This window comes from Micropterus salmoides, unplaced genomic scaffold, assembly GCF_014851395.1.
Source record: "Micropterus salmoides isolate LMB-PRFRI ecotype aquatic unplaced genomic scaffold, ASM1485139v1 Ms_hic_scaffold_10, whole genome shotgun sequence".
NCBI lineage: Eukaryota > Metazoa > Chordata > Actinopteri > Centrarchiformes > Centrarchidae > Micropterus > Micropterus salmoides.
The window spans coordinates 5,966,706-5,983,862 of NW_024040041.1; the positions used below are offsets into that span (position 1 = coordinate 5,966,706).

The 17,157-nt window shown below is 40.8% G+C and overlaps 1 protein-coding gene across 1 annotated transcript in view; it reads right to left on the minus strand.

Annotated features, from left to right (window-relative positions):
- b4galnt2.2 (beta-1,4-N-acetyl-galactosaminyl transferase 2, tandem duplicate 2) overlaps positions 1 to 17,157 on the minus strand; it is a 42,624-nt gene that overhangs the window by 13,973 nt on the left and 11,494 nt on the right. The window contains exons 5-9 of the mRNA XM_038692293.1: positions 15,684 to 15,750; positions 14,713 to 14,826; positions 14,251 to 14,337; positions 9,726 to 9,907; positions 8,607 to 8,750 (exon numbers count right to left, since the gene is read on the minus strand). Of these exons, the coding sequence (XP_038548221.1) occupies positions 8,607 to 8,750; positions 9,726 to 9,907; positions 14,251 to 14,337; positions 14,713 to 14,826; positions 15,684 to 15,750 (594 nt within the window). The remainder of the gene's footprint in view (positions 1 to 8,606; positions 8,751 to 9,725; positions 9,908 to 14,250; positions 14,338 to 14,712; positions 14,827 to 15,683; positions 15,751 to 17,157) is intronic.

Genomic DNA, 17,157 nt, shown 5'->3' on the forward strand with positions numbered 1-17,157 from the left:
GTCGGTCCTCCGATAAGGTATGGGGGGCCGGGGTTGGCCAGACCACCAACAGGGCATGAGGAGCAGGGGTCGGCCGCGAGGAGTTGGATCACCGGCGGGGTAGTAACCAATCGACCCATCAGGGCTCGAGGGGCAGGAGTCGGCCGGACCATGCTGGAGGCTAGCTGTGCTGGCAGGGACAGGCAGGGGACTAGCAGGCCGGGGGACAGGCTGGGGGCTAGTGGCGCGCAAAGGCTTCTGAGAGACTTTTACCTGGCCAAAAGTCAGAAGAGCCCTCTTGTAGCCCACATGACTCGACTCCCTCCACTTCTCCTCCAACTCCAACAACTCCATGCAGAGTTGATTTGCTGCCTCCTGGAATGTGGTTTCAGGGTCCATTTGTTGCTTGATCGTTCTGTTATGATGTGGCGACAGAGTGGACACAAACGCAACACTCGGGAAGAACAGGCTTTATTGAAGGGGAAAAGGGGTTGAGGGAGTGGAGGTGAGGGAGAGGTGGATGCCGGGGAAACACGGGCATGGGGAACCGAGGAGACTGAGACAAAGGAGCCTGGGGACTGAGGAGGTAAGGAGGCATGGGGAGGAACCAGGAGGGTGCCCTGGAAGAGGTCTGAGGGGAGAGGGCAGGGTGGCGAGTCCAGCTGACGGAACGAAGGACAGAGGTGAGCGAACCTGGAGGGGAGACGGACAGACAGACAGGGTTAGACACTGGGGAAAACAGAGTACAGGGAAACCGAAATGAGGCAGAATACTCAGAGCTTGAGTGGTGAAGTGGCACCGGGTAAAGAGCAACGACGACGAAGCAGGGGTTGACTGGAGAACCGGGGAGAGAGAGAGAGCACGCGGGGGAGGAGACACAGGGAGGCAGGCAGAGTACAGGAAAACACCAGGGGACAACAGAATCACAAGCAAAAAGAGAAATAAACAGGACACTCACATTCAGCTGGGCTGCCACCACAACAGGTTTTCTGTTTTTGCCTAGGACACTTGCAAGAAATGTATGGTTTGTGCAGGTAACAATGCAGCAGGGGCTATTCACATGCCGCCGGCTGGTCATCCACCGCCAGGTAAGCCTTTTGGTCACCTTGTGATGAACTTCATTCAACTTTCAGCATACAAATTCTAAATGGGTTGAGGTGTTTGCACCTGACAAGCAGGATGCCAGTGCAGTGGCAACAGCCTTACTTATCAGCAGTGAAAATGGACCAGGGTTTGTAAACAAGGCCCTTTCAGAGGTTTCAAAATACCTTGGGTTTGACATGCGCCATCATTGTTCTTATCACCCCCAGAGTGCAGGGGTTGTAGAACGCAAGAATAGGCACTTATGTCCAAATTAGCAAAGTGTTGCGATGAGAGAGGACTCTCATGGGTGCAGGCACTCCCACTAGTACTTTTCCACATGTGCACACGGATGAGAAACAAATGGGGTCTGAGCCCATTTGAAACCCTATTTGGCAGACCCCCACGGACAGGAATAGGGCCAGAGAGGCACTCTATACCAACCACAACAAGTTGTGATGATGAAATGTTGAGATACTGTGCTAATTTGTCTTCTTTTTCGGCTCTGTACTCCCAAGTGAAAAGTGCATTGCCCTCGGTGGCCACGGCTACTCTCCACAACCTGAAACCTGGAGACTGGGTATTCATCAAGGACCCAAGGAGAAAGCACTGGAAGCAACGGCGTTTCCGGGGTCCATTCCAAGATCTTCTAACCACCGAAACCACAGTGAAAGTCACAGGACGGGATACCTGGGTCCACGCCAGCCACTGTAAGCCTATCCCGGAGCCCTGCGACAACGTCGAGCCCTCCATCCACATCCCAACCCAACCAGCTCAAGCTCAGCGGACCAGACGTGCTAAGGACAGCACACCAGAAGGGGGGGGGGCAGGCAGCCAAACACTTCACTACACGTATTTGAACTACAGAGTGACCAACAAGGAATTGATGATTGAATCCAGCTCCACCGTCATTCCCTGTATCCGTCATAGGCAGGACTGTCAACACAGCTCTCGCCCACCAGATGTTGTCCCTAGCTGAGCATCTCGCAGATACTGACTGGGTCCCCCCTTTTCAGGATGTTGATTGTTTTGACTAGATAGTTTAGATCAAACTGTTTTTTTCCAACATTTTTGCTTGCTCATAACTCCAGGATGTCTGTGTTCTACAAAAACAGCTAAGGCTAGTTTTCGTATTGTCAATTGATGATGCGTTTGTTTAAACAGTAAACATTCGTTGATGTACTGACAATTTTCTATACTTAGAATGTCCATATATGGACAAAGGGAGGATTGTGACAGCAGAAAATTGTTTTCTTCTGACACTTATAATCTTTTATGCAAGTTTATAAGAGTGCTATTTTTCTCCTTTATCATGTCTTATATATTGTTTTAAACCTTTAACCTGTTCCCTCTTTATTATTGTTCTTGTTATTCCAGTCTGTCCACATGTGTGGGGTTTAGTTCAGTGATGTGGCGTTGTTGATTGTTTTCCTCACTAGCTATTCTTCTCCTTCCTTGACTGGGACTTTTGTTCCCCAAAACATAGATGCTCAGACTGTGTAAATGATCATGCATCCCTTTGCTCTGGTCCAGCTGATTTTGTTGTAGTACTTCTGTTTTCTTGTCTTTTGTTAAATAAATTCTTCAAAGACAACGGTTCATTGTAACTCAATTATTTGCTCAACCTCTCACCGGGAATATAATTTCCACGACATTCTCTGTCCCCTGCTGAGTGGGGGTTCACTTATGACACAGACCAGTAGGAGAATGAAGTAGAACGAAAATGGTGAAATAATAAATGAGCTACTAGAAATAGAAAATAAATCCTGCACACCACCTGCAAAGTGTCTGTCTTTCTGAAGAAGAAACACTGCAATATAATGATAATGATTATTCCTAAAGCACATAATGAAACACTAATGAACATAATCTTTACAACATAAAGAAATATTTGGGCAATGACATAGTTGTTGAATGAAGTAGGATAAACCTACATATAGAGGGAGTGTTATGGTTTTGGTATTTCCAGTTTTAGTGTAATCATCACTTCCTGTCTCAGTGTTGTCATTCTCTTTCCTTGTTCGTTTTCTTTGTCAGTTATGCATTTGTTTTCTGTTTTATTTTGTAGTATACTGCCTCTTGTGTCTTGTCAAGCTATGTTTCCTGTCAGTGTTAATTTTCCCTGATGTTCTACAATGAGTTCAAAGAGTGAAGCTGAGCAAAGCCTTCATGGATGGTTCTATGTTACATGACCCTGCGACATCCCATCACACGAACGATATAACGTATTGTTTAGCTAAGATGCTCATCAGGAATTTAAAAAACCTATTTGGCCATCAGTGACGTTACGCTGGTATTTGACAAGCAAGAGTTGTAGGTCGGCTAATTAAACAGTCACAATCCCCGCTGAGCCAAAATACCTTTTGGTGCCAATAGGAAGTAGCCATGTAGTAAAACTAAATAGTACCAATATTAGCTTAAAGGCTTGCAAGTGTCTGGTAGTCTTCTTGTAGTTACATTTTACTAGCACAATATACTAGCAATATTAGTACTAGCACAATATTTACTGCTGGTGATTTGTACAAGCAGGTCTGCATGTACATGACTATTTGCTTCTCAAATAAATTGCCCTTCATGATGGGAATAATAAATTCTGTATCTATAGATTTAATTAACTTCTTTAATCTTTCTTGGAGATAAATTCCAAAAAAATTGGACAGTGTGTGCACCAGGCTGCTACAGATGTTCTACCAGTCTGTAGTGGCCACTGTCATCTTCTTCACTGTGGTGTGCTGGGGAGGTGGCATCAGGACTTGTGGTATCAACAAACTGAGCAAGTTGGTGTGGAAGGCCAGCTCGGTGGTGTGGATGGAACTGGACAGTGTGGAGGCAGTGACAGAGAGAGAAGCTGAAAACCATCATGGAAAATCCCTCTCATCCACACTACCCTGAGCTGAGGCAGTTTATGAGCTCCTCCTGCATCTGTTGTTTTACATTTCTTAGTGCTGCTATGTCGACTGAAATTTCCCCTACGGGGGATTAATAAAGTTATGTCTTATCTTTACTTTCATTAAGACTTAAAGTTAAGATCCATTAAGGCCTTTATGTTGTCAAGACACTTAACGGAGAGACTGGTGTTCCCCTGTATTCAGCACACCACCGCTGCAGAAGGAATAACCACCCCACTAAAATGTCACACAATCTTTAATATCATTGTGCAAGTAATGATTTTAACTCTAAACTGTAACTGTAAGGCCGAGTGAATGAGAGAGAGCGAGCAGCAGAATATGATGGTGAAAGTTAGCGGAGAAAAATACTAGCCGTAAGTTTTTGTCTCGTAGTAAATGTGCAGTTTAGGTCACAGTGTGTCTGATAATAAAAGTCTGTAGTTTCCCCAACAGCTGGAAAAGTGAAGGCGGTTAGCGCTAACTAACATCTCCCCTCTACAGCACGTTGTTTGGCTGTTATGTAACGTCAGTGAAATTAGTAACGAAGCAATGTTCATTAGCTCTTCTGTATGTCATTACTTACTTAACGTTACTTGTCAAGGGTTGACAACATCTGGTACAAGCTTAGACTAAACTGGTGTACAGCTCTGTCCTGTATACATACTGTACATCCTGATAATTAACTTATAATATTTCAGTTTTCAGGAGTCTGGCTGTTAAAGAAATGAGGGACCATGGAGCTGAGGTTGAAGTAAATTAGGGATTGAAGGATTTTTTTACAGAAAGGTTAGTTTGGGGATATGCCTGAAATTATCAATGAAAGACTACTATTTAAAACTGCAAGAATAGATGGCCCTATAGTAGGGAAAACCTCCTTAAAAAGTTAAGGAGGGATAGTATCATTTGGAGAACCCGACAACTTCAAATGACCAACAATCTTCTGTAACACAGACAAAGTCACAAGTTCAAACTTGTCAAAGATAGCAGAGCAGAAGACACGGACTGAGGGGTCATAAGCAGAAGGTGAGATTTGAGCCCTGCTGGTAGTGATATTATCAATAAAAAAAGGAAGAAATTTTTCACAAAAAGCGTGGGAGGCATCAAAACAGACAGTTTGAGGGACAATTGAGTCAATACTTTTAAACAAAACACAAGGTTTGTTACAGTTGTTCAGCGAAATATTTCCTTTTAGCTTCTTTCATAGTTGTCTGATAATAACGCCAGCAGTCCCTTAACATTTGAAAAGACACATGCAGTTTATTTATACCATTTAACTGGAGATGGTCAAATTTCAACTCTTGGTGGATCAATTTTGATGGCATTTTTTTAATTTTGATTAAGTTTTTGGGTTTATTTTGAGGTTATTTATATGCTTATAATCAGTGTCATTGGTGCAATATAGTAGGAGTCCAAGACAAATTTAATTCATGGTAATTAATACATCAATAGTTAGTGTCACCACAACTACCCAAAAAAGGTAAGCTCATCATTTGGAATGCCTAACAGTAAAGCTGATGATACATGGGGCAACTTTTTGAGCAATGTTTCTGGGCAATCTTGCTAGTGGCAAGCCCGTTTTGAATGGATAGCGATATGGATCGATACACTTAATGTACTGAGACATAATGTATAGTTACCGGGTGAAATGTAGTGACACATAGTGGACACAAGAAGTGGCTCTATCTCATGTCGGGCTTGTACCCTGCCTTCATGTGGATTTTTGGATATTCTGTTAGGATTACCTGAAGCCTATTTCTGTTTATTGACTTTGTCTCGTTTGGGTTATCTGCCTTACTCCGTGTCTTGCATTTGGGTCCTCAACCTCCTCCACATTGACCAAACCCTGACAGGAGCAGCAATGATAGAAACATTGTTCAACCTATCCTAAGTCACTGCACCATCAAACAATTTTGAAGCAATTTACTTGCTTTAAAAAACATCTCCTGATTTTCTTGGAAGTATTGCCTTGTGATCGCATGACTAACCTCATGTCTCCTTGTGTTCACGTGTCACTAATCGCCTGCATACTCTGTCTTACTCTGGTACAGAACTCTTTTATTATAATATTGTGTGAGGGACTGATTAAAGCCAAACCTCAAACCACCCAGGACCGTTCCTCCCTCTTGCTCTGACGAGCTCAACCACTTCTATGCTCACCCTGACAGAGGAAACAAGGAGGTCACCACAAGTGTCTCTGAATTGCCTGCAGTTACAAACATCCCTGAAACTATTCTGTAGATATTCTGTAGGTAAACATGTCTAAATTTCAGACTAGTTATGCAATTGAAACATACAGTACAAAAGCACCCAGTTTAAAAAGCACTAAAATCACTTGCTCTAAACCCCAAACAAAAAGCCACTTTAGTCAGCGATGCAGTGACTTCCTCAAAATTTAGTGCCTGTTAGGAATGTGGATTTTGTGTTCATGTCTTTCCTGTTTAAGTCTGTCTTTGGTTCTGTGTTTCTCTGTGTAGTTTTGTTCAGTTAGTTCCTAGTCCTGTACATTAGTTAATATGTTTTGTGTTTACTCCTGGTCTTTTGTTCCCTGTTTAGTCTTGTAAATTCCCTTGTTCATTTACTGGTTCTGTTTAGCTCGTACTTGTGCATTCTTGGTTATTCACCCATGTCTGCTTGTCTAAGTGTTCTCTCTGTTACCCCTGTTGTCTCTGCCTGCCTGCCTCTCTGTTTTCCTGCTGTCTCTCTGCCTCCCTCGTTAGCCTCATGTCTGTCACCTGTGTTGCTCCCGCCCTGCTCGTTATCCCTGGTATATATGTGTGGTCTTTCTGTTCAGCCCTGGTCTGGTCATTGTTGGTGTTATTCCCTGTTAGTCGTGGCTTCAGTCTTGTCTTTCTATTTCCTGCTCTTGGTGTTTTGGATTACCTGTGTTGGATTTTGGTTTAGTTTCTCGTTATGGCTTTTTATGGATTCAGCCACTCAGTATGTAAGTGTGCTCGCTTTTTGTTTGTTTAATTAAACCACTGAACTATACCTGCTCCGCTCTGTGTCCTGCGTTTGGGTCCTCCAACCTGCTCAACCCTGCCTCACCACACCACTTACTGTAACAGAGCCTGAGTTGGCATATTCATTTTCAAATTAAAGCTTATAGATAAGCTCTTTTGCCATTGAAACTGTGTGATCATTTTAAAAATAACTTTCAAAAATGTAATGCATCCAGTTTAAGCTGTTAATTTTAGGCTAGGTGATGGGCGTCTGTAGCTACCTGTTGGAAGCTCAGTCTTAAACCGGACTTTTATCCAGTTTTAATCCACACTTTTACACTACATTTTTTTTTATATCCTTTTATTTAACTTGAGGTTTTTGGGGTCGGTCTTAGGACCCATTTTGTTTTCCTTGTATCTGCTTCCTCTTGAACATTATCCATAAACATGGTATTTCTTTTCATATTTATACTGATGACACACAAATATTCTTGCCCGTCAGATCCACAGACCCTGGAATGCTGAGTTCACTTAACAACTGCCTTTGTGAAGTTAAAAAATGGATGTCAAATAATTTCCCTCAGCGGAACGCAGACAAAACAGAAATTCTGGTCATCGGATCCCAGCAGATGGCAAAATTACTGCTATCTGCCGGTTCCCTAGTAAATCACATTAAGCCTGTGGCAAAGAACCTTGGTGTTTGGTTTGATAGTAACTTAAATTTCGAGCAGCACACCACAAAGCTTGTTCAATCATGTTTTTATCAACTTAGAAATATAGCAAAATTTCGATCTATGTTAACTTTTAAGGACACCGAGACCATTTTACACACCTTCATCTCATCACGCCTGGATTATTGCAACAGCCTTTTCACCTGTTTAACCCAAAAATCTACTGATCGACTCCAGACTGTCCAGAACTCAGCTGCCAGGCTTTTAACCAGAACAAAGAAATATGACCACATTACCCCTATTTTAGCTTCATTACACTGGCTCCCAGTATGTTTTAGAATTGACTTTAAAATTCTATTGATCACTTTTAAAGCTCTTCATGGCCTCTCGCCTTGTTATATTTCTGACCTTTTAGTCCCATACGCACCAGCACGTACCTTGAGATCCTCGGGCAGAGGTCTGTTGTCTGTTCCAGAGTCTCGACTGAAAACTAAAGGGGACAGAGCGTTTGTTGTCAGGGCCCCGAGGCTCTGGAACAGCCTGCCCGAGAAAATCGGGTCGGCTGAGTCAGTTAAGAAGTCCCTTTTTAAAACATACTTTTATCGAAGAGCCTTTCCGATTTTATTTGACTGACTTATTTTATCCCTTTTATTTTATATTTATCTTAAACGTGTATTTTAGTCTCTTCAGTGTTTTCTTGCTTTTATCTTGTATTTTTGTATTATCGTCTTTACACTTGTTAAAGCACTTTGTAACTTGTTTTTGAAAAGTGCTCTACAAATAAAGATTGTTAAATGAAAAAATTTTACGTTTGTTTTATAAACAATACTAATGAATAAAACCACTTGTTTTCTAATGCCACCTTTTATATTTAATGCTTTACTCATATGCCACAATAGATTTTGTTCAGTTAAAATATCTTTTTGGGGCTTTTCCAAATATTGATATGTTCTTATTTAATATCAGTTAAATATATCTGCCTACAACACATTACCCAGTAAATATTTCTCTAGATCTACCCCTCCAGACATGAGCCATTTCATTCTCACCACGTCAAGTTCGGGGACTGCCTCCATCACCTCCACCAGCTTCTCAATCTTCGTCTCCTTCGTAAACACAAAGTCATCATCCACCCACAGGAAGTATTTGGTGGTTACCTGGGAGACAGCCAAATTCCTCCCAGCAAACCAGCCCTGTCGGAGGGAACATGTTTCACATTTTTAATCCATCCATCGCCAACCGTTTATCCTGCGTACAGGGTCGCAGGGGCCTGGAGCCAATCCCAACTGACATCAGGTGAAAGGCGACGTACACCCTGGACAGGTCGCCAGTCCATCGCAGGGCCACACATAGACAGACAACCACTCATATCCACACCTAAGGACAATTTTGGAGAGACCAATTAACCTAGCCTGCATGTCTTTAGATGGTGGGAGGAAGCCGGAGCACCCGGAACACACGGGGAGAACATGCAAACTCCACACAGAAAGGCCGGGGCAACCGGGGTTTGAACCCACAACCTTTTTGCTGTGGGGCCACCCACATTTTTGTCCAATATTTTGAAATGTTCATTCAACAGACAAATATGAAATAAGTTGTCAATAAAATAAAAATAGTAATTGTAATATTTTTTCCAAATTGTTGTGATGTCATATGTGATAAAACCTGTGAGCATTCTCCAAAATAAATCCCTAATGTATACAGGATAGAAAAAATTCTGTTTTATGATAAATTAAATAACTGAACTGAAATATATCATCACAACAAGAAAGGTCATTTTTAAACAAATGAGGCAACTGAAGGTGTTTAAATGTCTTCACTACCCACAGTTTAGTTCTATGCTATGCTTCGTGTGTTGTATAATAATCATGTCCTTGTTTTTGTTTGTAGGTGTGTATTTTTAATGATCCCTGATTCATATGTCTCAAATATGGTAGAATAGTTCTTTTCTATTAAACATGAATGGTATTAATACTTTACTGACACAATTTAAATGTATCAGTCTGAAATCTGGGGACTTTTCATAGATATTTTAGTCTGATACATCTCTAAACTGACAAACCAAAGCCACTTTAGCCCAACATTTTCTTCTTTTGTGTGATCATATGGATTACATGTGTGGTATATGTGTTAATGTAATACAATACTGCCCAAGTATGTGTGTATACCTGCGCTGGAGGCATGATGTATTGCTTGGTGTGTTCTTCAGTAATGTGTTCTGGTTCTATGCTGTCATCTGCTATGATGACCTCTATGTTGGTATAGAAACGCCGGATGCTACTCAACAACACCTTGAGTTGTGTGTAGCGCAGGAATGTCTTTGTGGCAATGGTGACGTGAGAGCTGATATCTGAAAGACAGAGAGTTACAATAAGCAATAAGACAGAAACACACCTTTTGTCTTTACTATCTACAGTGTTACATGAGCATTTTAAGTTTGCGCTAGTGAACTGGAGACCAGGAGAATTCCAGAGCTCTTCACAGACTTCAGACCACCCAACACTGTTCCTCCCTCTAACTCTGACGAGCTCAACTACTTCTATGCTCGCTTTGACAGAAGAAACAAGGAGGTCACCATTAAAGTGGATCCACCTGAGGCAAGTTTCTCTCAAAACATTTTATTACCGTTTCCGGGTTGAACTCAGCCCTGGTGAGCTGCCTCTCACACAATCCACCTCAGACGTTTTCTCTACTCTGAGCAAGGTGAATGTACAGGAAGCAGCTGGCCTTGATGGAATACGTGGACAGGTGGAGAGCAGTTGACCAAGGCCTTACAGACATTTTCAATCTGTTCGGGGACCAGGCAGTTGTCCCAAGTAGTTTCAAGACTGCCACCATCCTACCAAAGCACTGCTTCTGCCTTTGATGACTTCTGTCTTGTCGCTCTCGTCCCCATCATTGCCAAGTGCTGCGAGAGACTGGTTCTTTCAAACTTCAGATCCTGCTTACCTGACTTTTTTGAGAGCACAAATTGGCAACACATTCTCATCTCAATGAATCATAACTGACATTTTCAGACAGCATGACAAAGTGTAAGGATTTTATGCTAAAGGTACCCTTCAGCGTCCGTATGAAACGCCCCCGTTTGCTAAGTTGCAGCAACACAAGGGAGGCTAACCCTACCTGTTAGCACATTGGCCGTGAGTGTAGGGTTAGCCAGTCGACATGCATAAAGTCAGCGACTTAGGTTTAGGTGCCAACATTTCTGATGGTTGTGGTAAGGGTAGGGGCTTCGGGGGACTGTCAACACCTTTATCACGAATGTAGCTAGCTAGCTAGCTACTGCTAGCTAACTAGCACTTCCAGTATCAACGGAACGCCCCAGAGTGTCTCATAGAGATGCTTCCGGAAGCGTCTCATAAAGTCAAATAACTAAGCTTTGTCACTCTTTATCAAATCATCGGTATACGACGCCCTGAGATGAGGAGAACCACATCTACCTTAAGTAATATACAGCAACGTTGACATCATACATCAGCAAATGTGTCAATGTGGTAATCACTAAGACGTTAAAATCATTCCCCAATCAGAAGGCCTGGATGAATGGAGAGGTGAGGCGATGCGGAGACATCAGCAGAGAATGGAGTGAGACCTCAACACCAACAACACTAATGATATGTGGCAGGAGATCAATAACATCAAGGCTACAAAAGCAGGAGCTCCCTCATCAAGTGTGAGGCCACATCACCAAACACATTTTATTCTCGCTTTGATCTCCTAAAAGAGTCAGCTGTAAAGTCTACTCCACCTCCAGAGGGCCGGCGACTGTCAGTATCCACAGAACAACCTACTGCTCAACATCAGTAGAACCAAGGAGCTGATTGGGTTTTTTCCAGAGAAAGGAGAGAAAATCACACACTCGCTGGTAAAGAAAGCTCAGAAATGGCTGTATTTCTCAAGAGAGGCCAACTGCAGATCTCCACTGTGGAACCACTTCCGGTGCAGGCTCCTCTGTCAGGTAACCTCTATTGTCAGGAAAGGAAATCCATGCAAAAAATACAACATAAAATCGTGCTATTTGACAGTAAACGGGTTCAAAAAGTTAAATTATTTAATCATGTAGACACTTATATGGTTTTGTCATTGATCTATATTTAATTAATTAGTCAACATTGTAAGTAAATACTAGCAGGCTAATTCCTTAAATAGCATAGCATATTGATTTTAGTCTATTGTATTTAGCACTTAACGTGCCAATGTAGCAACAAAGCCGACTGTATTTTGCTTCAATAATTCAGCTAGTAACAGTATCTTTGTTACAGGTACTATTTATTTATTCTGTCAGAAACGGACGTTAACTCCATCCATACAGCCAGCCACGTCAATACACAGAAAAACATAATGTTGTTAATTAAGAGTGTAATTTAGCCTGTCTTCCAGTCTTCTGGAACCGTGTGAACTGGAATACAGTATTAATTTGAGCTGTAATATAACGAACGTTACCAGAGGAGATTTATAAATAATATCAACTACTGTAATAATACTTTTACTCTACTTACACGGTTAGAAAAGGGGTGGGCTGCAGTGACTGATTTGCATTATGCAAAACATTTTTAAAAAGTCTGAATGCATAGGTCTCAGCATGTTCCATCACTATCAATATTTGTAAATCTAAATCACGCAAATTAGGATAGATCTATGGGAAGAGTCCTTTTTTTCTGTGGATAACGTAAACTGTTTATATAACCGTGTGTATTAGATCTCTCACTGCTCCAAAACAGCTGATTCAAACTATCAATTATCTATCTATTCAACTCGTTATGAATCTGGAAGCTGCTTAAACCATCTGTGTTGAAGCAGGGAGAGATTAAATTATGCAGGACAGGGGGTAACCTTCTCCAGAAGAGGGTTGGGATTCACTGTCCTCAATTCAACTTCGATGAATTCATAGAGTTAGCAAAGTCTTCACTCTTTTTAAGTGTGAAAAAGCTACACCAAACGACAAATAACCCAACTTACTTACACGTGTATCTGTAATTTGTGTGACTTAGATGTACAATTTTGACAGCGGTAACTATTTTGATGGCGAACACATACCAAGATCAGTGCATTCAGAGTTTTCTCAATGTTTTGGATAATGCTAACCAGTCACTTACCATTTTCACGACGTGGAGTGTAGCGAAACAACCGAGAATGCATCACGTTACATCCTGTGGGGACGTAAATGTAAATGCTCCGTATTTGTATAGCGCCTTTCTAGTCTTTTCGACCACTCAAAGCTTTTTTTACACTACATCTGCATTCACCGTTCACACACATCCATACACTGGCGGAACAGCCACCAGGGGCAATTAGAGGTTCAGTACCCAGCCAATACCTCTTCACCCTGCTGCCTTCTGCCCAGAGGTACAAAAGCATCTGTTGTTGCACAACCAGACTTCAGAGCAGCTTCTTACCTAAGGCTATGAGACTCCTGTAACCTGTAAACTGTTTGATTTCTATGACTAATTATTTATTCACCACGTACTGTAGAACAGAAAAACCTTTATTGTCATTGTACAAAATATACAATTTACATCTGCGTTAACTTGCCTGTCTGCTTTTCAGTAACTTTACTATTTTTAAAAATAATAATAATAATAATAAAACTTACGCTGCTACAATTATTACTAATCAAATTAGTATTAATGTTCATTTTCTGTACCACCATCTTGATCTCAATGACTAATGATTAAATAAAGATGGTACATATGAATGAAGGAATATCTTGTGGCGGAATCAGTATTCTACATTGTTCCTTTTGTATTCATGAGTTGTGTTAGTTATTTAAGATGATCAAATACACGATCATAGGTGTCACTTGTCCCCGTGTCCACCACTTTTTGAAATAGCTGATTTTGAAAGGAAGTTTTCTGAAAAACTGTTATAAAAATACTAAGTATATGAATAAGGTTTACTTGCACAACAACAACACAGATCTGCCTTGTCCAAAAAAAAAAAAACTTAGGCTAAAGAACCAAGCTACTGGTGACTGCATTATATTGTATAATATTTTTTTATTCTGATTTGTCACTGGCCACCTGAATTTTATTTCCCTTCATATAAATAAAGATTTCCACTATAAATTGGTGCAAAAATGTCTCTAGAATGCAGGAAATTAATTGAGCATTACATTAAGAGTTTAATGGACTAAGTGTTTCATCACACACACCTAAAATGAGCCGTTAAATGTCCCCATCACTTTAACACAAAGTGACGCCCTTGTACACGATCACTGTTTGTGTAGCGCCTTGTAAAACACTGTTCTAGCCGCATTCCTTAATGACATGTCACCTTGATATTACTGATGTTTTTCTTAATATTAACATTGTGAATAGCCGGTGGGTGAAACAGGGCGAGACACTGTGCAGTATTGCACAAGACAGTGCTCTGATGAAGCTCAGCATTGATCAGGAGGACTGCGCCTTTACTCTGAACAGTTTCACTGTATGAACCTGGACTGTGTGTGAGATTATTTGGATGTGTAGAAGAGCAAAGAACATTTGCTAATTAATTATTCCTGACATGTCTTAACATTTAAGAGACTGAGATCGATTTCCAAATCACAGGCAGGAGGACGGAGGAGCGACGAGACGAGGAGGCACAAAATAGAGAAATGAGAAGAGCCTTGAGAAGCAGCACTTTCCTGCCATAAGTAATTGACTATTGACTTGTTTTTTAACCCCCAGACCACCATGATGATTTAATTCCTACCTGTTCCCATGTCGTACAGGACCGGCAGGTGAGGCTGTTTGATGGTAATGGGAAACACGGCTTCATGGTTCTCAAACTGGAAAGATGCTATGTACAGAAAAGGACAGCTGAGTTGTGCATTAGTAGTAATACATTAGTTAATTATGACATTTAGGAAACAAGGTGAACTCAAAGTAACCTGCAGTGAATCTAAGAACACCCAAACATTTTCCACAATAACCAGTTTCACTGATTCTAGCTGAACGTTACACACAGGACATATATTTGTGCACACACAGGTCTGTGCAAAGCATTGACAATTGAACTAATTCCTTTTGATTACATTTTCTGTATCAGGACTTATACATGTCATCGTGTGCATTTAATTTCTGCAACTGCATTTACTGTAAAATTATATATATATATATATATATATATATATATACTGTTATCTAGCTCAGTTCCAATTTCTTACATACATACCAAGGTCTCCAGTGAGTATGTGGTAGATAGTGCTGGTATATGACACTTTAGCCAGCAGGTTGTTGAGGATCACCAGGCTGTTAGACTCCATTATCAGTCTGCTCTCACCATCACCTGTAGTTTACAGTTACAGGATTTTACAACAGTGAAACAGCTGTTAAATCATATTCCTTTTTTGTATGTATAACCTTTGTTTTTGTGAATTGGATAAAGTCAACTACAATTTACTGTCGTTATAAAATCCTGTTTTGTAAAATGAATCAACCTAGTCCTTTCAACAGTCTCAGGTGTTAACACAGGTACTTTTAAGACATTTAACTAACCGCAGTTCTTGTAAAATATTTTTCTATAACTTGATACAAGTTATTCCGATGTGATATCAATAAAAACAACTTATATTGGTTTAGAGTTGATGGAACATTCATTTTTACAACATGTGAAAACGACTTGACAGAGGCTGAGGTCGATGTACAATAGAGTTCAGCGAGTGGAGTTTGTTGTGTAAAACTTTGGATCAGGGTCATTGAACTGTGGAAGCATTATGACACTGTTGTCACAACAGATAAAAACCTCAATGGGTAAATTCAGTGTAGAGATCAATAAAACCAAACAGGCTGTTGGTTTATTGCCGTTTTCAGATTACTTATAGTACTTTATGTGTGAGACTGCATTTCCAAAGCAAGCATGTAACTTTGTCTTTGAAGAAGAAATAACAAAAGATAAAACCTTGGTTCCGGGCGGGTTCGAGTCACTGTTTGAGGACGGTGCGCCCCTAATACACTTGAGTTAGGAATGATGCACTTGATCGCGCTTTTAAATTCACTGATTTTTCTATAAATAAAATGCTACACAACACAAATTATTGTCAACTTTTATTTGCTTAGTTGCTTAACCAAATCAGACTTAGTCACACTCATCCAAGAACTACAACCTATGTGGTATTCGTTCTGGAATCTCAGTAAGAATCTCACCTTGGATCGTCCCCCCTTCAGCTGGAATCTCTGTGGTCAGGACACCTTTGGACACACTCAAGGAGACCTAGTGTAGACACATGTGAATAAACTACAGTGCACATTGCAAACATCTGCATTTATTATTATAACAGAGAAAATGTTCATAGTTTATATTATTGTTATAATTTATATACATTTTTACAATAATTTTCAATGTGACTCTATAGCATCACCCTTACAGTTGCAATAGCCACTTTTATGGGAAATTCTACAGGTTGAAATATACCAGATTGTTGCGTTAAGTTCATTATGTTTTATATGTAGTATATCTAATACTGTGTCATGAATTTGTTAGAATTTCCAAAACATCTACGTAGCAGCTACCTTCATCAAAAAGCCAGAAGCTTCCATTCTACCACCTGCATACAGTGCTAAACATGAATCATAATGACCTCATACTTTCTTACTATCCTGTTATACAAGGAGACACATTCGTTTCAGGCTCTGTTGACTTTCCAGCAGCTAATTTACAAAATGTAAATGATCAAGGAAGAAAATCCCCATCCATCTAACTTTCTCTTTACTAATTGTTCACATGTAATGTTTTTGTTTCCAAAAGAAACCAAAGGAAAATGGTATTTTTGGACACTTAGGGTCCATTTAATTATTTTTTAAATCAGTTCTATAAATGATTACTCTTATTGTTTTTAATTATTAGTATTTATTCATTTCTTAAGCTAAAATGCCAGCCCCACACCAAAGCCACAAATTCAGATCAGAAAGTCTGCAAGTAAAGGATGAGCAGTTGCACCATTGGCCTTGCAGTCAGGTTTCATTTATTAAAGTCTTGGTCATACAGAGCGGCAAATAAGAGTAGTAAATTGGGTGTGTCGCGTTGTCTGTGAGACTAGACCATCGATGTATAATGCTGCCTGGATATAGTGTCGCTGCTCAGCCTTCCAATTTTACCATGTAGCCACTCACAATATGGCAGCGAAATGTTGACCTGCACCCCAAAAATCATTTTCACCTTAGACCATTAAAGAGGTGGTATTATGCTTTTAGGCTTTTCCCCTCTCCTTCATTGAGTTATATCTCTTTTTTGTGCATGTAACAGGTTTGCAAAGTGAAAAAGCCCAAAGTCCAGCCCAAAGGGAGTTCCCATCTCCCACAGAAAACTCTGCTCTGAACCGCTTGCAAAACAGCTCGTTTGTAGTCCAGCCCTTCACTTCCTTTACTTGTGACGTCACAATGAAAACGCCTCATAAAGCTTGCCAAGCGGCTAGCGGGGTCAGGCACGCCCTCAAACCAAGCTAGACTGAGCGGAGGCCCTTTGGCTCGACTCGCCTTTGTTTGGTTTTCCATTGTAGAAATGTTGCACCTGTACCTGCTTCCAGGTACTTTTTTCATATCACCTCACCTCCGTCCAGGTTTCAAGCAAGCTGAGTGATACTAAAATGTAACGTGAAAACACGACAGACTGCTGATTGGT